The sequence below is a fragment of the Apteryx rowi genome, unplaced genomic scaffold, assembly GCF_003343035.1.
Source record: "Apteryx rowi isolate R43461 unplaced genomic scaffold, aptRow1 scaffold_2, whole genome shotgun sequence".
NCBI lineage: Eukaryota > Metazoa > Chordata > Aves > Apterygiformes > Apterygidae > Apteryx > Apteryx rowi.
Window position 1 is genome coordinate 5,623,451 of NW_020448307.1, and position 25,259 is coordinate 5,648,709.

Here is a 25,259-nt window from a genome sequence, read left to right on the forward strand (position 1 = left end):
CAGCTCCCACCAACCCACCGTTTGAAAGATTTTTTGTCTTCTCATTAACATCTTGACTACAGCAAGCTTCACTGAGTAAATAACCGTAAGGAAAGAGGATTGGAGAACAGATCTGTAGCAAGACCTTGGTCATTCTTCAGGTCTCCTAACAACGTGTATTTTTTCCCCCCCATCTTTAGAGGAAAGCCGCGTATCTGAGCTTGCACATGCAAGCATCTTGGGATCAACATTCAGTCTTACCATGTATACAAGCTACTGTTTCACAGATCAGAGGGAAGGTTATTCTGTCCCACCCTAAAGAACATACTGAAGACTGCCTTCTCACTCTCCTCTCACTCAGCTGTTCCTCCACTTCCTAATTTTTATTCCCTCTGTCTCTTCCCACTTACCTGCACACCGTCACATGCTCACAAGCAGACTCTCCATTGTCAGGAATCTTTCTGTCCTCTGCCAGGCCTCACACTGAAGAAGGAAGCAGTCACAAAAAGTACAACAGAGTAGCTGGTTTGAAGGACTACATAATCACCTTTCATATGATCTTATACCAACATACAATGAAAAAATCAATTTGGTCCAGACGAAAAGCATCCTCCTGTGTTTACAAGATTGCGTGCAGCGGCAGTATTTATTGGCCATGAATACAGAAGTAACTGCTGTAAGTGACCCTGATTTTAAGGCTAAGAGATCATTATGAATATAGAGGCACAATAAAATACTGCTCAGCAGCTGAAGGTGTCACACCCCATGGGCAGTGAATTGGAACTGCGATGGCTGAATCAGCTCTCTGCCCCATCTCCTCCAAAGCTTGCTGCTGTTAGAGCAGGAATGCGTGACTCAGTCTGCTCCTGTATCGTCACACGGCGGGCTGGCACCCGAGCAGGAACCCAAGCCCGTATCACACAACGTGCCAAGCTGCCGGTTCAGGAGCGGACGTGGTGACTTCCCTGCTGTCTCTGCTGAGGCAGAGGCACAGAGAGGCACAGGCTGAACAGGTGAAGTAAGTGCTTAAACTGCTCTAACTTAGCCTAGGGCTGCCGCAGCACCCAGGCCCCGCCGGTTCTGGTGGCTCAGCGGGCAGGCTCTGAACTCGGACCTGCCCGAGCAACAAACACCCTGAAACTACACATACATACAGGAATCGTGAAGGACGCGGCATTTGTCTTTAGGAGATGGTACTGGAGGAAAAAGCACAATAAGAAACAAAAATATGACAATAAAGGTTAAGGTACTTTTATTATAAAAGTCTATACAATGAGCACCAGACATAGCAATGCAATTATATCTGGTTTAGTTATATATATTCCATATCTATATATCCATATAGATATATAGGTTTTGCTTTTACCAAAGTAAAACTGTTATATCACAAAATGCCTAGTTCTACCATTTATTTATTGCTCAACAAGGATGGCACAAAACACACTCATAGCATAACTGTTGCCATGCTTATCTACGATACTGAATAAACAGCCAAACACTGCATAACAAACACAAAGCAGCTGTTAATTCTGAATTGGAACCAGTCTGATCACTCACTCACTTATAAAAATATTGGAATCATATAGATTTAAGCATTATAAAGGAGGAATATATTATTTAAAACATTTAAATAGTGCATATTGACATTTTGCATGTGGTATATAAAACACAAACATTCATGTACAACACTATACAGTACACATTAGTTTCAATGTTTGGATACACCCGTGTCTGCAGACTGATAGAAAAGTTAACTGAAGTGTACATTGCACAATGGAACTGAATTAAATTGATAAATGGTCTCAAGACTAGTTTAACCTCATAATTCTTTAAGGTCCCAAATCATTTTGCTGTTTAAAAAAAAAGGCATACCACCAGTGCTCAATAGTTTTAGTGCTTTTTTTCTGAATTCCAAAAATACATGCCTACAAGCAGAGTAAAACAAAACAAGAAGTACTCTATAGTACACAGATGAAATCTGAGCACTAAAAATCCTACTTTCAACCTATTTCATATGCTTCATGACAGAACAGCAAGCCTATGAGGTTACATGCTAGCCACGTCTTACTTTGTGAGAAAGTTCATTTTTGGTCTTTCATAAAGCAGTGTGAATAATAGCTGTGTTGACATTAGCCAGTCATAAAAAACATGCAGTGAGAGTAGGTGCATGCAAAACATGGCCACAATCAAACTGATATATCGAAGAAAAAAATTTGAGAAAGCACCAGTTAAAATTAACACTTAGATTTTGCCAGATCAAAAACAGCTGCTGATGGCTGTTGCAGAGCATAAAGCTAGCGAAATCATCATTCAGCACAGCAGATGTGATCATCAAAACATTATTTAGTTTCAACTCTGAAGCTAAATCATGCAAGGCCCATAAACTGTTTTGCTTACATCATAAAGGTTAGATCACTTAGTTTTATTCTCCAACCGTATAACAAAATCATGATAAACAGCAGTAATTTCCTCACTCAAAACTGACACAGTTCACCTTATGGTGCACATTAGCTACACTGATTTTAGCCCTTGATACCATACTCATTTCACGTACAGTGGAATTTTAACTGACCTAAGCCAGGTCTTTTCTGCTGGAGCTGTGCAAGTCTGAGCACCATCAGATTTCCCATACACTGAAATGTTCATTATGTTCCTCAAATCTTCTGAAAGTGGAGATGCAGTATCCAATTCAGACAAAACACTGTGTCACCACTAGCTGATAAACAATAACTGGTAAAATGATAAAATGAACAATAGTAACGTAAGTCCTGTAGGCAGCATGTGATATAACTTTTCGGTTTTCCAAGTTTTAAAAGACACTAAGCAAGGTCACTTTCTGGTTTGTCCACTGTCATCTTTATCAAGGAGGATACGTGACCACTAAGTAGCAAAATCCATAGATGTTAATTATTACTGTGTGATAGATGCAATTTAGAATACCAAAAATTAAAGTTGTTCCACAGCAGTCCTTTGAAAGGAATTTCAGTCCAGTTTTTAAATGTCCCAAGAAAAAGAGCTGTGTGTTTAATTTGCTGACTTTTTTCCCCATAATAAAAAAATAGGCAACAGGAGTAGTTCAGTGTAGCATTATGGTATAGGTAATTTCTTCAATAATGCAAAAGGTTGGTAACACCAAAAGTCTCAAAGCTCTTGAACGCTAAAGAACAAAATGGTATAGTCTTTTTGGAACAAGATGCATATGTAATACAAAATTTTGATGGAAACCGTGTTTGCTAAAGTTGGATAGAGCAGTCTCGAACTTAGAAATCTTATTTGCTCTCTAGACAGGACCTACTTACCCTTCAAACATGTTATAGTGGCACCACAATAAAGTGCACAAACTGGATTCTTTCAACAGTGCATGACAAATGAACACAAGCACCCAATAAGTACAATGGTAGCATAAGGAAATAGTATGTTATTCAATGTTTTGGAGGAACATAATTTATATTGATTTTGAAGAGTCTTGTTTGCTGATAAGGACTTCTAACAGCCTAAGTTTGGCTTTAATTTTCTTGTACTCCCTGTACTCATCAAGCATTGGAACCCGGTCTTCTTTCTGTACGTTCCTGTAAAAAGAAGCACACCTGAGTTTCAAGATCCTGTGTATTGCGGAAAGTCAAACACAAAAGCAGCAATGTGCAGGTAGCTTACGACAGATAGAAACATTTTTGGCAGGTGGTTCACCAGTAATAGGCATATTGTTATATTTTAGTTCCTTGTAGTTACAATTGCCATAAACCAAAAATACTGCATGAAAAAGCCAGTGCATTTGTTCAGCACAGTTGCTGTAACATAGTTTATAGAGGTTTTTGATAATTTCTTCTGGAGTTTTTACTAACAGTTTATGAAGACTCTTTCATTTCAGGTCCTGTGTATACATTACAGAAAATTCCAAATAAAACTTAGGTACATTTACATTTTCACTATATTGAGACTGACCCACAAATTGATAGCACAGAATTATTCTTAAGACTAATTATAGTAAATTAATCTATCAATAATTATTTTTAAATCAACCTTTCACTATTAACCTCGACATTTGCCAGTCAGTCAGTGGGAGTTATGTCCCAAATTCATTAAGTGTATGACGAAGCCATGTTAGTGAAATTTGTACAACTGACTGTCCAGGAGTTTATGGTTAATGAGAAATACAGTAGAGATTGTAGTTAAGTCAGAATTTACACCAGTCAAGAAAATGATCTACCTCTTAAGTGTTACTAGTTTTGTTCATGAGGTGACACACCTTGAAAAACCTCCTATTGCACACACAGGGCAGTGGTTCAATCAAATTCATGACAACATGCATTCAAACAAGATGCCTAAAATAACTAAACAAAATACAGAAAAAAACCATAGATCCACCTCCTTTATTGGTGAAGCAATTATCACTGTCTGAACTGGCCTACTGGAACAAACAGCAAAGAGCCAAACTTCCCTGCCCAAGAAACACCTCTGTTAAAAACAGAGGGACAATCTGAGTAGTTTTTATAAAAGCTAATTCTTCCAATTTCGTTATTATGCTTTACAGATTTTAACAGAGGAAACAGAAGACTCAGGAGCAGGCTTCCTCCTCTATTAGAAAATAGATGAGCTAGTACCAGTTGTACTTTGAAACCAATCTCCTTCAAGAAATTATTCACAGCAAAGATTAAAACAGATTAGATTCCATTTGACAATATTCATTTAAAAAGTGAAAAAATATGTGGCTACAGAACAAAGCTGCTGTCCAGCATCTATTTTTCTGCTAAACAAACCTTCCGTTCTGTTGATAAAACTCCTCTTCAAATTCTCGTAAAGTCTTGCGTAGCTTCTTTTTTTCAGCTCTGGCTTTCCACAGTTGCTCCAGCAATTCCGGCCTAAAAATTCAAGTGAAAGAAAATACTGTTGGCCATATAATAAAATTTAAATTCTTCAAAGCATACTCAAAAACAAGTGAACTAGCTGAACTATTACTAAATTGATCTTGTCCACAAGGATTAGGGCATCTGTTTGACGATGAAATACTGAAAACAACTAGTAGTTAATAAAAAGGAGCAAGTTTTCTGCTGTCTGTGCAGCGAAAATAGGTTGAGGAAAATGTAGAAGACTAAACAATTTGCTGAATACAAAAAGATCTTAGACATGTCGGAGGAAAGAACAGTCATTCAATCCAAACAGTTCCTGGTAAGTGCTGAACTTGTCAGTTCCCCTTTGCCTCAATTTCATATTTCATGTCATGATTGTAAGTGCAGCCAGTGCAACTGCTGTAATCGCATTAGTCATTTCTTATTTACACGTACATAGAAGCAGCTCGGGTGCTCGACAGCCTAAGGTCCCGGGTCAGTTTCTCCTGACCATCTTCAACATCAGACTCCGAGTTTTCAACTGGGCTTAAAACAGACTGTGCTTGGACAGCAGTTTTTAAGATATCATTCAGGTCTGCAGACAAACCATCACTTTCCTCCTCTTCTTCCTGAGCAATCAAAGTAGAAATGCAAAAAAATATGAAATATTTCTGTTCCTTATTACATCTGCTGGGAAATATATATATATATTTTTAAAATGCATTGTACACACCTTAATTTCTTCAAAAAAATGGGCAGTTTCACCTTCAATAATGGGCTGTAACACCTGCCCCCGCCTCTTGGTTGATGGAGACCCCTGAAATATTTAAGCTTGTTTCATTACATGCTATTAGGCATTAAATGCTGTTGGGGTAAAAATAATTTTGTTCAAGTCACTGCATTTAGCAAGTATTTCTTCATTCAGAAAAACAGAAGACTAAATATCCTTACAGAACACAAACAGAACAACTACAAAGGATCTTTTAAACTGATGGAAAAAATGATTCCATTCCTTTAAAGACTTGGAAATACCTGGGTAAAAAGAGAAAAGAAAACGATAGGTAGTGACTTGAGGAAACGGAATGGAGAAAAGAAAAATCAAAGTCTGCCCCTTGCTTGCCTAGAAACTTGTAGGAACAGTCACAGAGATGATTCATTAGAACTCCAGACATACCCAAGAGAAATGATCTCTTCATGAAATACAATATGGCAACACAGAAAGACTTAGACCTACAACATTCGAGGTGGCAATAAACCAACCTTAACGACACCTGAAAAGGACAAGAAAAGCCCCCTCTATTGAATTGTACATCTAAAAGCTGCCCTACAATTCAGAAAACTAAGGGAATTCTCTGATAGAATAAAGTATAAGGAGGTTTTCAGGAGAGCATGTGCAAGAAAGGAATGATCTTGAACTGGGCCCCGTTATCTCAATGCACTTCAGCTGAGAGGGGATTGCTAAGAACAGAGTAAAATTAGACAGCAGATTAAGTTGCTGCTGAGTAAGCCACTGCACAGACATGTAAATCTGGTGGAGGACTATCTCACGTCAGCTATGCGATCTCTTCCTTATAAAAGGGTCAAATAACTAATATCAAAACTATGTTGTGTTGCAAGTCTGAGTCAGCATGCAAGATTTTGATTATAGTTTGTGAAGAACAGCCAGTTAGCTGTTTGTCATTCCACAACTTTTTGCAAGTCATTGCAAACAAGGTTACATCCATCTCCTTGCATAATATGGAAACCCTTCTCCTCCTCATCTCTTGCATAGTATATTGCTCATAAGCACCTACATACAAGACTGGGGGGGAGGGGGGGAAGCACTGCAAGTTAGAAGGAAATGAAGTAAAAAAAACAAAAACAAAAAAAGCAGAGATGTTTTACAGATGCTGCAGACATTGATAACATATCTCACATCCGTGAAACATGAAGGAATGAAATGGTTCTTATGCCAATCCTTTCACTCACACCTCTGGTGACAACAACCTGCGCTGCAGAAGAGAGGCAGGCTTTATTGCAACTGGTGTTACTATTCTTGGGAGGATTAAGAGTACAATATGCACCATGGAGCTACACCTAGCACGGTGACCTGGGAATGTCTCAGCCAATTCAAGTTTGAACAGCTTATTTACTTCCACCAGGAACCACCTACTTCCTAAGAGCCATCAAGGTCAAAGACAGCTTTGAACTGCTCTGATCTCAGCAGTCAATCAAATGTCCCAAGCACAACGACAACATCTTGCATCTTCCAAAAACAAGATGTGTTTTATGGAACAGTATTACTAAGCTCTTCTAAAGCCAGCTTAGCACTTCAAAAGTGGAAAGGAAAAGAAAAGGGGGGGGGGGGTAAATGATATTTGTTTTACTCACAAGGATAGGAGTAATGCTTGCTCTAGTTAACATTTGTTTTACAAGTCTGTATCTGTCATAAAGTGGCTTCACAATATGTCTTTCTTCTCTAGTAACCTAAAGGCAGAGAAACCACAGAATTAATTACACCAGTCACTCAGTAATATACGAGCAAACACAAAGTGCATTGCTTCTCATGCCAGGCCTCTAGTACATTCCAGTTAGGAATATAAGGCTAATTTAAATAGCGGGTATGAATTTTTTCTTTTTTTTTCCCCCCCAGAGAAAGGAGTGGGTGCTTTTTTCTTTCCCCTGCTTTCTCACTTTGACTCTCTATTTTTTGGATGAAGTTCAGAAGAACTCCTAAAAGTTAGGGCAGCTCCAGTAGAGGCAAACCCTCTATCTTTAAAAAGCCACGGAAAAGAAAAAAAGCGGGGGAAGGGGGGCGCCAAGAACTAGGGGAGAAGACCAAGTGACTAGCAATGATGGTTCTACAGAAATGATAGGGGCGGAGTGGGAAGGAGAAAAAATAAATAAATAAAAGAGGAAGAAAGATGAAACTGCAGAGGGAGATTTTACTCTCAATTCTTGATCACTATGTGTAATCAATCTTGAAGGCTAGCCTGAAGAATTCCTGGGATTTTCTCCCAAAGGGGATTGTAGAGCCAGTGCCAATACCTCCAAAATCATTATTCTGCCTTCCTAGGCTTTTAGCACCGAAGGCTTGGGCAGACTGACATGGCAGTGCTGATCATCTAGTTAATGTGTCAGACCCACAAAGCTGATAGAGTCATAAAGATCTTGTGATTGGACTAGTGATACTGACCACTTACCAAAATAAAATCCAAAATTTGAAGGACTAATTGTTACACAATTACTCTAACTTCCATATATGCATTTATGTAAGATATACACCTCATACTTGAAATATTAGTGTCTTCTAATTTGTTTGTGAAATCCAGAATAACCTTTCAGGCCTTTTCCCAGGACCAACAGCTTGTTTTTCAGACTGCCCTTTGCTTCACAGAGAAATATGGAGCCAAATTACACAAATCACATTGCAAACCGCAATATTCTACCAATCTGTGGAAAAACAGCCTATATAATTAATCATTACATAAAATTCTAATTTTTAGAGGAAGTTATTGCATTGACTTCTAACAGTAACATGGAAATTGATATGTAACTTTGTGTCCTCAGAAAAACAGTAGTAAATGCTGTTGCTACTCCTGCAAGAGAACTACTGTTGTCTGCATGTACATTAACATAGTTTGATGAAGTAAACCAGGTATTACCGGTCGTCCATGCTGACTTTCATAATACAGGAGGCTTTTCTGGAGAGATGTTTTCTCTTCTACCAAATGGTCCTTCGTCATTTTCTGTCAGAAGAACAATTCACATCTAAGCAAACACAAGTGACTTCAACAGCTTCTCTACATTAACAGCTATACAGCTGCCTTAGCCAAACTTAGCTTAGTTAATAACACATATCCCACCTTCACCCATTTAAAGCTGCCCAATATTGTCAGCAGATACTTGTAAATACTTTAACAAATACTGAGCAAGAGAAATGTAGTTCAACTTGATTATTTCCCCACAGAGTCTAAAACATGGGGGCTTGGGAAAGGGTTACTAGACAGAGACATCATTTTATTGATAAAGCAGCATCTGAAGCGTTTGACAGTGCTCTAATACCCTCCGCTATTCACCTAGTAGCAGCCTCACCGTAAGCTTATGCTTACTTTTATATCTTCTGGCAAACATCTTTCAACTCGTTTTTCCTTTAATCTTTTCAAAATGAGTTCAAGTGTAGCTTCCTTGGAAGGCTTCTTCTCTTTCTGCACAACCCGCATCTCATCTTCATTTTCTTCATCCTCTTGGTCAAGAGAGGAGCCAAAACTTTTTGGAAGTGTGTTACTTCGTGGACGTGTCTGAGGTATGAATTCTCCATCTGAGCTCTTCTGCTTTGCATCTGAAATGAGAAAAATTACCCAATCCAAAAGTTTAAAAGAAATAACTTTCTCAGTCATGAGAAATTGTGAATAAAGGACGTAATGGTTTGCATCGGCAAAGTTTCTCTTCCAGTAAACTAAAAACAATGGCACAAGAATAATTTGATTTTGCTTTTGTAATAGAATAGGCCAGAATCTAGAAATTAAAGATCTTTACTGTCCTGTGGAATTTTCTTGAATGACATATCGCTTCCATTTTAGTCATTTAGATAATTTACATCTGTATTAAAAAAAAAATTGTAACAACCCTTACCTTTTATTTGCTTTCTCAGTTTGGTAAGGTCAGTCATCCATTTCAAAACTTTTGGGTTGGCCGCAATATCACTATAGGAGGGCTGAGAAGTAATACAGAGAAACTACATTTGTATAAAGTCAAACACACACTAAAGCTTTTTATAAAGATTTCATTCAATGCTTGATAATAGGACAGTGAAGGTGACTAGTCCCAAGGATGCCACTCTTAGTGCCAGCTGAAATCTCAGCGCCAACATAATGGACAACACCTTGAAAATAAATTTGAAACAGAACACCAGAAATTGAACAAGCTTGAATAAGAAGCGAATAACTGAATAAGATGCTTTTTTCTCTCCCCTTATCTCATCTGACATCCTCGGTCTCACTGCATAAATGTCACCGTCTGCCCTTCTTTGGGCTCAGGCATTATGGCTTATTTTCTACTACTGCTGGTTTTCCACTTTAATTTTGCAGACAGCAGCATATAACAAAATTATTCATATTTGGTGAACTCAGTCAGTTACCCAGTACTGAACTACTGGAAGTAGCTTAGCTCTACCATGAGGTAATTTATCCTGCATAAAAGCAGTAGTAGTAACTTACCTTACTGTTTTTCTCTTTTTCAAATTGTTCCTCAAATTGCTTTATTTTTTTCTGTAATTTCTTGACAAGCTGATATGGAGTCTTGTCTTCCCTTTTGTCATCTTTTGAGCTAAAGGATGCTCTTCGTGTTCTGTATTGAAAGCATTTTTAAAGTGTCATTTCAAATAATTAAACCAGTGCAAGCAACTGTATTATTTTTATTTTCTTTTGAGTAACAGATGACTAACTACAATATTTTTTTCTCAAGTTTATAATTCATTCTTTTCAAGTTTTCAGCCAGAGCTATTTATTTACTGAATCAAAATGCCTTGATCTACTGCCTTCAAAATGTGATGTATTATTTTTTTCCTTTCTAGTTTCCTGAAAGATCTCTCAACACAACTAGTGACATCTATGTAGTTCGAGATACTAGAAAATACTGCACATAGTGCAGATCCTTATTAGTTTGAGAATGATGAGAAGAGCTATTACAATTGTAATTTTTCTGCAGGTCAGTCATCTGCGTCTTTTTAACAGTATTCCTCAACCATACTTTCTTCTGCTGCTAACTGGAGAAAACTTGGAAGAGTATTCTTTTGCATCAATAAATCTATGTCATATGGAGAATTAGGGATTCTGAACTTGGTCTTTCCTGTTCAAATTTTCTCATTTTGTACGATTATTTCTTCCCTAACAAGCACAGAAGCTTTTCTTACACTGCTTCTCACAGCCATAGTATTAGACAGTCAGGTCACCACGTTATTTACAGTTTTGGAGGGTCACAATTTCCAATGTCACACAAACAACTTGCAGTATTTTTTAATAAACTCAACTTTCACACACTGGGGTAAATGGGCTTGATCCTCTAAGCCGCCAAAAAAGGACCTGCATGAAGAATCCTATGTCTTCACCGTACTGCTATCACACAGCTCTCCAACAACTGATACTTTCCTATAACCCTCCTGAGTGAAGACCTTCCACAGCCCAGATGAACTGTCTTTCCAGATTATTACTGCACACTTTAGTCGCAATGTTTGCGCAACTTGGTTCTCTTTACTGGGAGCAGATAACATGCCACATGAAACACATCTGAAATAATGCTACATGAAAACAGATATTCATGCTACAGAACCCCCTCCCAAACTTACATAAAACCAGAGACCAGCAGTCCAGTAAAGACTGGTAAACAGCAGATATAAATACTTCTTCAGCCCAGGAAGTGTCATTACAGTAGGTGCCAGCAGCGCTGACTGAATGCCAGGAAATATCTCCATAGGCTTGTCCTATTTTTATACTCTTTTCCTCAGTATCTGCCAGCGGCCACTTCCAGAGACACGACACCATCCCAGATGAACCTCTGGTCTGACCCTGTTCCCAGGTATGTAGAACAGCCAAACGGCCATATAAAGCTGTGTTTGACCTTGGCGTTTAATTGATCATATCACAAACACCCATTAGGTTCTTAAACAGTTAGCAGTATTTTCATACTGGCAGCCCCATCTCCTACCCCAAATCTTACCAAATTGTATTAAAATACATACCTAACAAAAGAAAGTGCTTTGGATGAAGAATCTAATGTTTCTGGATCATGCAAGAAACGTTGGCTTTGTCCAAAATCCAAACTACGATGAGACAATACTGGGTGACAATCCTCTTCCAACGGATGATTAGTCATTCGTCCAGCCTGCGGGGAAAGCTGAGCTTCTCCGGATTCACTGTCCTCCTGCCAGGATTTGAAAGCAGGAAACGGATCTATAAGATAAAAAAAAAGGACACAAAATCATACTAGTGTTAAGAGAATTATAAACAAGTCAGAAGGAAACCCAAACGCGTACCCAATGCTTAGTCTTGTAGGCTATAAAGGATGTGGTGTCATACACAAAGTGAATAAATACAGCGAAATACATCGGAAAGCTACAAATTCTGTCATATGACAATTGAAAGAAAAAGGTACTGAAATGAAGTATGCACACTAGGATCCCTTTTTCAAAGTGTATCTTAGGAATATGCATCCCTGAACACTTCAATAGTGTAACAGTACCTTATTTACTGATCAGAAATCTGAAGGTTAGAAGAATACATTTATTGTCTGTTGCAATACATTGCTGTGGAGATCAATTTTCATACACTACCCTAGTACTTTCAAGGATTCTCCTCTTGGTTTGAGCAAGGCTAGGTAAACCTGACAGTACCTCTTTAGGTATTATACTCATTGGCTTAGTCTTTTTAAAGGAAGGTTTTTATTTATTTAAATCCATCTTGACACCACTGAGAAAAAGAGATTTGTTGATTTCTGGAAGGTAATTGCTCTCTTAAGCAGGGGATTCCAAAACAATAGTACATTTTTTAAATGCCCATAAAAGTTAGTACTAACATCCTTTACAATTCTCAGATACTGTTTTCTTTCTGTCTAATAAAAAAAAGCTGACAGCCTTCCAAACATTTCAATTTAAAATAAAACTCCTTTTTACTTTCAGAATGCAGTTACCTGTATTTTCCAGTGCAAATCAGAAATTTGAAAACTGGGTTCAAAGTGTGCAGAACAGTAAAACCCACAAAGTAATCTTAAAAAAAAAAAACCCTTGTACCTGCTTTCCATTGTATAATTACTAAGTATTATGGGGCTTTTGTTTTGTTTTTTTAAGCTACAATCTTGCCTGTTTACACAGTTCAAGATACAAGAAGAGGAACTTAAAAAGAAAAGAAAAAAAGAAGAAGATAAAAGATAAAAAAACCCTTGTAGATCAGAATATTCCCAAGATATAAGGGACAGCAGGTGAAGGGTTAGTTAGAAAGCAAACCATAAACTATCAAAAGGCAGATAACTGAACGTATGGCGAACCATACTTACCCTCCCCTTCTCTCTGCAGATGCATTGTTTTGAAATCAATGAGGGGAAAAGTGATAGGGCATGGCGCTAATAAAATGAAAAAGAATGGCAAAAATACTAAAGTGAACACACAGCACAGTCAGAACAAACCATACATAACATGTAAAGCAGGAAGATACAGTACCAGGGAAAAACATCCCATCTTTTGGGCCAGGCCCTGAGCACTCTCAGCTTCCAAGCAATTTCGATGGCAGGTAAGGATGCTCAGCCCTTAGCAAAATTAAACTGTTTACTGAAAAGGTTTACAAAGAACTGACAAAGGAATAGTAAAGACTTACTGTAGTTTAATAAAAGTCCCATGCATTTCCATGTTAACAAAAAACAAGTTCTCAATATAGCTTTGCTCACAGCTTATAGACATGCAGAAAAATCTACTCAGAAATGTAGATTAACTGATCTGCATTTTTCCCCCTATTAAGCCAGAAAGCATTCCATGCTCATTTTCAAGAGCTATATTGCTTATAGGCCCTTAAGTTTTCCACCACTCAGGCTTTAATATTAGAAATCTCGTAAAAGATCTGAACTAGTACAGATTGCTCTACAAAACCAATCTACTTAAATGGAATGCCACAGGACCTGTGGTGCCTTGAAGACTAAGGTCCTAATAAATACTCTAAACAGGACCGAAGAACTGCCAGACCTCAAGTACTTCACAATGAAATACCATGTCTTGCAAAATATCATGATTTTACTACCCAAACCCATATATTATATATTTATAGACAGATATGCTACTTTCTGTTCAAGGTAAAGATCATAAAATTATTTGGATATATGAAACCAAGGTGTCTTTTATGAACAGAATTAAAGAAATAATGAAAATGAAAGCCACAAACCTTATGGGAATATGTATTAAAGCAGGTTAAAACAAATAGAGGGTGCAACAAAACATAACATGTAAGTAAACAATTAACATAAATAAAACATAGAGAACATAAGTTATCAGCTTGAGCAACGAGAACAAAAGCCTGGACTCGGTGTCTTTAGATGCCTGCAGAGCGACTCCTATGACATGACGTACTCCAAGTGTACCCATTTGCCAGGGCTCAAGAGGGCCAACTGGCAAATATTCGACAAATACAGATAAGCCATTCACAAACTACAAACTTAATTATTTAACAAAGGGTTAAGTAGGAAATACGGATTCATGCAAGGAATTAATTGGGAGAATATGTAAAAGCAAGCAGAACACAAAAATAAGTAGTCAACACTGGTGACAACCTAACAACTTTCTAAGTTGTCCTGAAGGTCAAGTAGCGATAAAGCTTTATGCGCTGACATGCTACAACTATAAGGTGCACTGTTAACCTATGTACGTTCCAGGAATACTTCATTACGTTTAATGTTTATAATACAGCAACCAAAAAGATAATTGTATTCATTCTTTGTTACCAGTGATTTGTTAATGTTTGATGGTGACACCTAGATATCTCAATAAATAGCTGTCACTGGAACAGCCTGCTGGAAGTAAACCCTCATCCCTGTGTAGTAAACCTGTACTAACTCCATCAACCACTTCATATTTACAATTTTTATAAATGGGAAATAAATGGACTTTGATCATCCTACTGCTGGTGACAATTCATATTTTAGCAAACTATATCACTTGCATTTTTTACATGCAGACAGATTGATGATTCAGAATATCAGCACCAGGCAGAGGACAGGATATAACATATAAAAAAGTATTTACATGTAAACAAGTATTTTGAAAATAAAATATTGTCAAGAGTGTTTTTTTTAATTAGGATAGAGAGGGGTTGTGTTTTTACACAATGTAAGGTCAGTCTAAATGGTTATTTCCAGACATCTGACCAATAAAGTTCAATAAAGTCACAAGTTTAGGGACTTGCTAAACCTGGAAGACTATAAAGAATCAGCAGGTTACAAAATATAAAGAAACCTCTCTGAGACAAAACTGTATTTCATACAATTGAAATATCATTTTGCTAATGTTTCTAAGATCCAAACAGCACACCAGAAGGGGCAGAGAAATAATACCCATCTGCAACTTAGCTTTTATTTGAAAACTGAGAGCTGTTTCAACTTGTCCAATGACAAGAGAACCAACATCTGACATTCCTGATGTTTAAAACAACCAACAGATTTTTCAGACTAAATAAATGGCTGTGTTTAGTAGTTTAGTCATTTTAAGTCAAATTTAGCTAGTATTAGAACTTAAGACAGTTTACATTTAAAAAAAAATTTTTTTAAAAATCATTCACAAGGAAAAAACAATGCGAGTACCACGATACAACACAACCAGGGAAAGCATTTTTAAGGAGCCTGAGATGCTCAGGGTTCTGGAAACCTTAAGTCATTTAAGTTCCTTTAAAATTCCTACTATGAAACTTAAGCTTTTTTGCTATCTTCAGTTGCTCTTTGAGAGCTATTTTTTTCTTTTCAGTTTTTTAAGGTCCTTTCTTAATTTAGTTGCAGATAGCTCTGAAACAAGATGGGACCTATGTCATAACTTGGCCAATCTTACCATATGTATAGAAAAGCATTACTTGAATTTTTTTTTCTTTAATTTGGTCCAAGTTGTCAAACTGCTTGCTCTACTTTAAAATGTTTTATTTCTCATGAGTAACTATACTGCAAACTAAAGGGGGAAAATTACCTTCCCATTTGTCACCATCAGATACATTCTTCAGATCTAGACGTGGTACTTGGACACCCACAGCTTCCTCAGAAACAGTAATGTTGCCATCCCCTGACACCTCTGAATCAGTATTTGCATTAAGATCACAAGTCTTGCTGGTTGAATCCTGTATTTAAATAACAGACCAGAACAATTTTATTATTATTTAGCAACTGGAAATCAGGTAACAAATCAGTGCCAGTTTCAGCACCTCTGGAAGTTTTCTGCAAAAAAATTCTTCTTTCCTATCTCAAGTGAGGATACTCCCTTATTCAATACAGAATTACAAACAGAAACTTCATTCTTCCACAGTAATAGTCAGTTATTAACCTTACAAAACATTCCTTACACCAGATGCATAAATATAAGCCTGCTGTGCTGCCAAAAATTTCTGTGCAGCCAGGTGATAAGATCTCTGACAGAGACTATGCAAACCTAGCAGCAGGACAACCAATATAACAGAATTATTAATTGTTAAAAACTAAGTTTATTGTTTTTCTTCATATCTCTATTTAAAAGAAATTTACAAAAAATTGAGTATTTGCATATAAATTAAATCACAAACTTACCAGAAACACCTCTGAAGATATTTTGTCATTGCCACCAAGCAATATACTATTTTGCCTAAAAACAAGAAACAGACTGGTTATCATTTTAAATATAAATTCTTAATGGACAGTAAATATTATACATTCTCCTTACTTGTTATTCTTAGACACTCCAGTCCACTTTTACAGATACGCAATACATTTCCTTGAACTGATAATTAATATTCTAGATAGCAAATGTTACATTACTCTCTTTTTTCCTTTGTTCTTCACACAGAACTTCAAACTGAAGCATGTAAACAACAACTGGACTCAAACTAAATAGGAAATTAAAAAACAGCTCAAACCTTTATTTATTCCCAAACTGGGAGTAAATATTTTGAAATTCAACTGCACTCAAACTGAAATCTCAGTCAATGCTGAACCCAAACTGCAAACGAACTGAAAAACTTCCTGGTTAGACACTGCATTATCAGTATTAATCCTGAAACCGTTAAGAGTCACAAAATGTCCCAAAATGATTTGAAGAAAATAACAACATTTTCTCTTCCGTTTCTCTTGCCCAGAACATAGGGTTATTCAAAAAACACAACATCAATCATATAGGTCTGCACCGAGTTTCTCTTTTAAGTGCATAAAGTTCCATGCCTTTTATTTCATCATCATAAAAAGATAACTCCATCTCATCCTTACTGTTTTTACATGTGAGAAATTATAAGTTTCATTTTCCCTTCCATATGTTATACTGTGCTGTAACAAATTACCAGAGTTTGGTATACTTATGTTTCCAAACTGAAGTTACAGAATCTGCCACTTAAGTGATAAATGAAACAAATTCATACCTTTCGCTATTATTTTCTCCATCAACTTCTGCCTCTTTACCACATGGTTTCAATAATACGTCTGCAGCCTGTTGGCAAAAAGGCTGTTTAGAAAGCTCTGGGAATGGTATTCTTAGCTGAAAACATTTCTGTAACCATCACTGACCACAAAAAGCCCTCAAGCACAAAACCAAAGGGTTTTTTTTATGTGTGGGTAGAAATCGTACTTGCTAACCATGCAATATTTTTACAACCAAAGTGAGGCCAGTAACCAGCTGTTTTACATAGAAAATAAACATCCACAGGATATATCACTACAAGACAGATAATGGCTTTCCATCTTCAATGAACCATTTTTTCCCCACATTTTTTAGGATATAAGCAACGCTTTCACTACAAATGCTCAGTCACAGCATGAAGTTTGGGGGTGACTAAAATCATGGCAACAAGTATATCCTAGTCCCAAAGATACTTACGCTGGATGAATACTCGTGCTCAGCATGTGTAAAATGAAACAAGTCTGACAGACTTTCTAAAAGGAACTGCTAATCCCTGTTACTAAATAAAGCACCAACAGAACTGGAAAGGGATGAAGAAACGCTGGCAGTTATTCTATGACACCATCTCACAAAATAAGTTCAGGCGAATACACATCACCATTTTGTTCACCAAAGGCTGGCAAAGGAAAGGCTGATTACTTTAAGGATCTACAATTGGTTACTTGAAGTATTTAAGCCAAAGGCCAGGACTTGTTTTCTTCAACAAGTGCCTTATTTGGGGGAATTACAAGTAATTTGAAATATGAAATATATCCTCCTTAAATAACACATCACATTTGATTTCAGGTTTTAAGCTCTCGCAAATGAGCTTTAAAACGTACGAACGTAAAACAAAAGATCAGAGTTCAAACATACGTAACATCCGCTAACCGAACAAGACTGACAGTAATATCTGCCCTTTATCAGACAGAACTCCATTATTCTGTTTACATTACGTCAGTCCTCTAGCCAAATTCCAACTGAAGGAAACAATTTCCAATTACAATACATTTGGCATACCCCAGCAGATAATTTTCACCCTGGAGATGAGCTGTGCAGCTCTTGCATAGTCACATTTGTTGTAGGGGTGGCAACAGCTGCTTCTGCTTCCAGTTCAGACCCAAAGAAGAGCTCGTGCACACGAGTTCATCTTTTGTTTCCTCCAACCCTATATGCCATCTTTTAAAACCCCTTTCAGACAAAAGAATCACCATAGATTTCCTTTTAGTATCCACCCCAATGATAAAACTTTCCAATAAAGTTTGAAATGGTATCTTAACAAGAAGGTAAAGCTAACATTTGGAAGAACAAAGTTTCCCTCCAAACATTACCATTGAAGTCAATGGACAGAAACCTACCAAAAAGCAAAAAAGGCTGAAAACGATACCATGTACGACAACAAGAGCTGCTGCATGAGCATGCAACTCCTGAGCATCAGGTTTCCCTTCCATATTCTTAGTATGTTAATGTACATAGAACTGGAAAGCACACATACTTCATTAGAAGCATAATTCACATTTCTCAGCTGTTCTTTCACTGAAACCACTGAAACTGCAAAAATACAGTGAAGAACCACTGGTTTAGAATTTTTGTTTCTCCATCTGCATGTTCTGAGTTTTGATTTCTGAGGCTCAGCATATATTTTATCCAAGAAATCAAGAGGAAGTAAGGAGAGAGAGTTAGCAGTTAACACGAGCAATCCACTTTCTATTGCTCTTGAAGGCTTTCATTGTAAAAAGATTCAAAATCTAAAACAAATGTTACTTTGGAGGAAGGGGGGGGAAAAAAAAAAGGATGACTTCTTAATAGTCTGTCAAGAAAGACACAAGGCAGAAGTATGCAACTCTTCCCTGTACTTTCAGAACAGTTCTTGCAAGCACAGTATTTCACCTGCATTGAATAAAATATCATCTAATTTTAATACCAATTTTTGTGCATTATACCCTACAGGATAGCAATCTAATAAATTTTTTATAACAAGATTTGGCATTAACGCATCAGGAAAGAATCTGGGAGATCAATATGTTCCGTTAAATTTCAATTTACGGAATGAAATTCTAGAACAATATGCTGCTATTAACAGCAGTGAGTGAAAAATTTGGCTCGTTAGGTGATTCAAAAGAGTTGCTGGGATCCATGAAAGAAGACAGAAAGCTAGACGAAGAATGCATTACAACAGTGAAAAGCACAATGGTGATGTCTTGTTTTAATAACACAGGAGCCCAGGCAAGAGTCATGGTTTCACTACGCTAAGGCATCAGTTTCTATCTTTTGAAGTTCACAGACCCATTAAAACTTTCCAGTTGCTAACAGTAGGTTTACTTTTCTAGTTATCTTTCAGGAAACCCTCAAGCTGAGTTAAGGGTTCACAGACAAGTTAAAAAACCATTGTAGAAAGTTCCCCTACAAAATTTATAGCAGATCTCTTTATCCACAGAATTTATCATTTAGAGTTAAGACAATAATAGCATATCAACTAAATGAGGAGCTATGGATTTGAATTTCTCATTAGAAGTGCTTACTTGAGAGCTGCATACGTGCTATATTTCATACAGAATTGCGGAGACTATATTCTCTTGCATATTACTGTTATACTTAATTTTGTTTTTATCAGCACATATTTTACAGCATTGCTTCATTGCATAAAAATATTCCAGATGAGAGACTGATGTCTGATTGTTAGCAAAAGTGCTGGTACATTTCAGGGCATCTTCAGAAATTCGGGCCGTACATACTACAAACCCGCATTTTAGATTGTATGTGGACGTCTAATGATTTGCAGCTCAAACCAAAGCTGAGTGCTGTACGAGGCAAACAATTATTTCAACATTCACATTTTCTACAGTAACATGCTTCCATTCAAGCTGTATACAAGGCTTACTTCTTCCACTGACATGAAACTGTTCAGTTAAGTAAAAAAGCAAAGCCAAAGTTAAATCTATGACATCTGATGCTCTGTGGTCTGCTGTTCACATTTTTAGTTGCTTTCTGAACTTTAACAGCAACTTCAAGTATCATTAACATCTTATTTTCTGAGCAAAAACAGGTGTAAAGATAAAATAGCTCAATTTATTTTTTAAAAAGCATGCTAGCATCACATCTTAGATCACAGTGCCTCTTAAACACAGGAATTTTTGTGCTTTGGAACACAAATGGTCAATCCCGACACTTCAAGCATTGAAAAAAAGCGTTGAATCTTTTTAAGGAGGTCACGAGCCTCATTTTCTCTCTCTTCTTTTTCTGAGTGCGTACATCAGCACAGAGGGACACAAGCTTCTACCATTGCATAACACAGTGATAGGTGTGACCAACTATGGGTTATTCCACAACTACACTGCTAGATTCTCTTCTCCTCAGGAAGCTTTTACTAACAGATGCTACTCTAACCAGTGCTATGTTTGTTGATACATTAACTTACCTGAGCAAAAGGAAGGGCCGGTACCTGTGAAAGAAGGAAACCATTAGCCAGGGTCCAGTCAAGCTGCACCAAAGTACAAAAGAACTTCTCTGTGCATGTCTATCTAAGAGAAACCTGCACAGCAAAAAAGGGAATTAACTGCACAAAGCAGCAGAAAAGCACCATAGAAAGCTGTGTCAGAGCTATCAGAAGAACTCAGATTTCCAAAGCACTTCCTTGCTAAAGTCGCAACAATTAACCGTTTTCACATACAAGAAGCTTTAGCTCTCACCTGAAGGCTTTCTTCCTCCTCAGTTACAGTATCATGTTTCACAGCTTCACTGTCTAAATTGGTGCTAACCAATATTTCAGAGCAGTCTCCCGTGTTCTTACTGCTACCAATGTCATTATCTTCAATAACATCATTCCTAAGGAGACAAATAAGAAGACCTTTCAGCAACCTGTTCTTCTGCTTTTTAAACAATCTAGTGAAGTCTTTGACTTCACTGCCTTCCTTCTCCCCTCTCTCAAATTCCAAAACCACTTTTAAAAATGCTTTTCCTCAATCAGGTATACAGATATTAAACAGCACGGCTTGGAATTTTACATTTTAACTAATTTTTCATAATTCCTGCAGTTATTTTAAGCTAGTGTAGGGAATTTGCACTGGATTGCCACTTTTTATTATTATTATTATTTATTTAATTGTATGTACTGCTTGTGTGTAGTCCCCTGGCTGCACTGCTTTAAAGGACTCAGACAACCTCTTTCAAGAATGCTATCATATATCATCTATTATGGTTAATCCTCAGCGCTATGATGATCAGAAGCATTTGAAATACAGTCCCAGTGCCAAAAGAGTATATTGGTTTCAAGTCTGCAGTGATGGTACTTTTAGCTTCTGTTGCTGTGAGGCCAGCCAGCCTTAAACGCACTTATGCTGTAACTGAAGGAATTCAGTAACTACAGATCTTTCAGGTGATTACAGACTTACACATTACTTCAAGCAAATTAAATCTTTAAAACTCAAGTTATAATTGATCATTATCAGCAACAATTATTACTTGTTATTGTCCTATGAAAATTTCACTATCGATTACTAACTTTAGTCCCACTTGTTGTCACAGATAAGACTTAAAAACACTGAAGATCTGGAAAACAGCATTTGAGTCTCTGAATACTTGACATATTTCAGACTCCAAGCCACGAAGGGATTTAGATGCTGAAATCCTACTTAAATAACTGAACTAGGCATTTTTGGAGTTTGGGTATTAATTTGATTGTTTATTTTTAATAAAACACTAAAAGGTATCAGCTTTTCAGTGCTGTCTTGGCAATCACTACACCCATAACCCAGGAAGACTTCTGATAAAAATAAAAGCTGACCAAATGGGACAACTCCTCCATGCAATTAATCCAAATTGCTCATTCCAATCAGTTTTAGATGTTTTGTTGATATTGGCAACCAGAGGAGTACAATAGTTACATTGACATGAAAAGGTGTATTAAAGAAACTCAGATGGCATCTACAATAGCTTTTATATGATAAAATTGAGTCATAGTAACACAAATGAGATTAAAATGAAACACTGGGGTAAATTTAACTTGCTTGTGCTACTTACAGTTCAGCAGTGAAGCAGTTATACATCACAGTATTTTGAGCTATATCATATGCTCAATTTAAAATATTTTCTTAAAGAGCTGATGATTACTTGCAAGTGACAGAAGTTGATTTGGTTTAAAATGCAAGATAAATTTAAGTTAATAGCAAAACTTTTGCTTTGGGTTGATGAGGGGGAACAGGGTAGATAGTTTTAGAAAAGCTTAGATATACAATCCTATGCAATTCATTATAGATACAAGAATTCTTACTGGTTGTTAGATCCTTCCTCATCCCTGTTGGGGTTTTTTGCTTCATTGTTACAGCCCAATCTGTGTTGCTGTATATGCTTAAGATCGTGATCTAAGCTGCTCTGCAGATCGAAAAGGTGCTGTTCCACAGCTGCTCTAATTGTTCTTTCTAAAATGCTAACAAAAAAAAAGCCAGAAAATTCACGTTAAGAACTTCTTACATTGATCGACTATGCAGAAAGGTGGAAATATCAATTCTTACTAGACAGAGGAATCTTTGATGCCAAGTACTTCAAGACAAAACAGACTAATCTTTCCAAAAAGACGATGGGAATTACTGGATCTATTATCATTTATTTAATAAGATTTACATGGGAAAGTATTATGAAATCTATTAACAGTATTTCAAGAGAATGTAGTTCACTCATTACAATGACTAACCTATTCAGAAAAAAAAGAGAAAAATTATATGCAAGAAATTATATAAGCCTAAGATATTTGTTACAGTGAAGTCCTGTGTCTGTAACAGGTCAGAGGCAAAACTGAAGCAGGTACCATTACAGCAGTCAGTTGCACCCCTTCTGAACGGGGCTGTAATCTTAAAAAGACAAGATCTAACAAACAGTGGAGACAATGAGAAGAATCTGATGAAGGACAGTGGATATACACGAAGGATATACTTTAACAAAATGCCATTCTTGAAATACAGACTACCCTGATGACTGCTTCTTAGCCAGCTCATCCAAAATGAGAAAATAAGGCTATAAAAAAGCCTCCCATAGCAATCATAAATTATTTTACCACATCTTTTACTCTGGGATTATTTGAGTTTTATCTTTCCTCTTCAATAGTACATGTGATTCCACTTAACTAGACTCAATACTAACATCGAGAAGTGATATTAAAAATACTACTGTGAACACTTCTATAATTTTGGAGTCAAACATTTATGAAGTATCTAAGTATAAAAACAAAATGTTCTGGAATCTAGATTCTGCCACACTGCGGTCCACGTTTCTGCAGTCAACAATACGGACACACATGATGTTTGGTCCTACGTGAGCATTAAATTCCATAAATGAAATACTTCACACTAAATATGTTCATTCATAATTGTAATAATCAAGCCTAATACATTTCTTTTTCTTGAAAGCAGACATATCATCTGCACACATTTTAATAACAACAGGAATCACAAGTTTTGGATTTTCATTATACTTACTCTGCAGAGGCTGGCAAGATACTTATGGGAGAGATATGAGCACTGCAATAAAAAAAGAAGTAAGTTAATGTAATGCAAAAAAATTGTAACAATAAACGAGTCTTGAAGACAACAGAAAACAACTTTGAAAATACTAAAAATACTGCATGTAATGCAGCTAATTAAAATAAATATGTCGTAAAGCAAACGCACGGGTTTGCATTATTATTTAGATGGAGAAGCCTTAAAAAAATGTCACCATAAGACAGAAAGTTGTAGAAGCAGCAATGCAGATTCCTGTCTCTCAAGAGCTCAGTATGTTATGAAGCTATGAGCTAATCAGAGGTATGGGCTTTCCCAAGGGAAATACTAATCACTTAGTCTCAAAAGATTTCCTGACATCTTGCTTAAGAATGCAGATTTTAACCTTGCTGTCTAAAGCAAATTCCAAATTACTCTGCTTCCTTGCGCAGCTGCAGTTCAGAGAAACCTTCACTGACTGTCAGATTGTTGCATATTCTTATTCTACAACATTCAACAGATGCTGCTGCAGTCTCCAAGGACAGCTACATTTCAAGTGCAAGGCAGGTACCTTCCAGAGGTTTGGGGACACAGTTAGCCATTTGTAAAGCACCTAGAAATCTCTGAGCACTAGTCACTTCAGCCTGAAACTTTAAACTCTTGGATAAATCAGTGCATCTACACAAGCAAGTTCAAGTAAGTTAACTCATGCACATGCTCTCCCTCTCCAATTTTCCATTAATACGATCAGTTCTCATAGTTGTAAACAGAATACTTATGAAATTTTAGGCAAATTGATAGTAAACATACTAACAGTAAAATAAAAGAACAAAGCGCCACTGTAAATGGCAAGGGGTTGTCACATGTCTTACTCAGGCAAACATAAATACTAATTTCATTTTGGGGGGAGCGGGGAGGGGGAGTGGAGAACCACAACACCATAAAAACAGTAAGAAGAAAGGGCATTTAACTAAGCCTGAACAGCTGAAAAACAAACTTGTTTTCTACTCTTTACCTTTTAGCAAAATGCACTAGCAGTCAGAATGGATTTTTAAAGTTACTTTCATGAAAGCATACAGTAAACCCTGAAACACTATAGGGAAGCAGGGGGGAACATGCAAGACTGCTGCTCCTCTAAAAAACTGAAGAGATACCTCAAGGACATACTTTTCGCTGATATTAGCCTTGCTCGTGCTAAATAATGTTGAACAGACTCTCTGCTTATCTTAGAAGAATTTTAATACAGCAAGGAGTGTCTTTCTTAGACCTTACAAAGTTTATTAGTAGTTCCACATCCACTGCCAGAGAGGTAAGAAAAAGAGACCACCTATTCCAGCAAACTTTCTACTTCTTCTTCCTCTAAGTAAATGCAAAGTAGGGAGAGGTGAGGCAGAAGAACACGAGCAAGAAACGACTCTCAATTAGACACTATCTGATAAGGAAACAGGTTAAAATAATTATTTAATAATCCCTTTTGCCTTACACATAGTGCACTCAGCTAACAGTAAAGTGCAGTGTTTGAACCACACCACATAAAGACGGAACGAAGCTGGTAATTAAAAAGGCGTGTTTTGTTTTTAAATGGCCACACACACTTGAATCAAGGGGGTTTTTTTGTTTTGTTTTGTTTTTTAAGGGTGGGGGGAAGCAGATCTGCTCCAAATGCTTGGCTAAAAAAACCCAGCTCTAAACTACTATTCCAAAATAGCCGTTGCCGTACAGCTTCAGAAAATTTATCTGATGTAGAAGCTTAATCTTGTAGCCACTAATTTCAAAGCTAGTGGATCAAACAACTAAAAGTGTGTTTGAACACACTGACATTTCTTTTTTCTTTCAATCATGGAAATGATAAGAAAAAGTTCAGACCTT

At 36.9% G+C, this 25,259-nt stretch overlaps 1 protein-coding gene across 5 annotated transcripts in view; it reads right to left on the reverse strand.

The window, feature by feature from the left end:
- Positions 1-1,208: 1,208 nt before the first annotated feature.
- Positions 1,209-25,259, reverse strand: part of FAM13B (family with sequence similarity 13 member B) — a 49,217-nt gene continuing 25,166 nt past the window's right edge. For 3 of the 5 annotated variants that reach the window (XM_026063136.1, XM_026063134.1, XM_026063135.1), the window contains exons 8-24: positions 23,391-23,432; positions 22,190-22,345; positions 20,610-20,745; positions 20,339-20,362; positions 16,904-16,971; positions 16,083-16,137; positions 15,493-15,640; positions 11,524-11,734; positions 10,004-10,133; positions 9,420-9,501; positions 8,897-9,126; positions 8,450-8,533; positions 7,176-7,271; positions 5,539-5,622; positions 5,262-5,434; positions 4,737-4,838; positions 1,209-3,548 (exon numbers count right to left, since the gene is read on the reverse strand). In XM_026063136.1, coding sequence (XP_025918921.1) covers positions 3,425-3,548; positions 4,737-4,838; positions 5,262-5,434; positions 5,539-5,622; positions 7,176-7,271; positions 8,450-8,533; positions 8,897-9,126; positions 9,420-9,501; positions 10,004-10,133; positions 11,524-11,734; positions 15,493-15,640; positions 16,083-16,137; positions 16,904-16,971; positions 20,339-20,362; positions 20,610-20,745; positions 22,190-22,345; positions 23,391-23,432 — 1,945 coding nt within the window. In that variant the 3' untranslated portion in view covers positions 1,209-3,424. The remainder of the gene's footprint in view (positions 3,549-4,736; positions 4,839-5,261; positions 5,435-5,538; positions 5,623-7,175; positions 7,272-8,449; positions 8,534-8,896; positions 9,127-9,419; positions 9,502-10,003; positions 10,134-11,523; positions 11,735-15,492; positions 15,641-16,082; positions 16,138-16,903; positions 16,972-20,338; positions 20,363-20,609; positions 20,746-22,189; positions 22,346-23,390; positions 23,433-25,259) is intronic. The other 2 variants (XM_026063137.1, XM_026063138.1) reach the window with 2 other exon arrangements.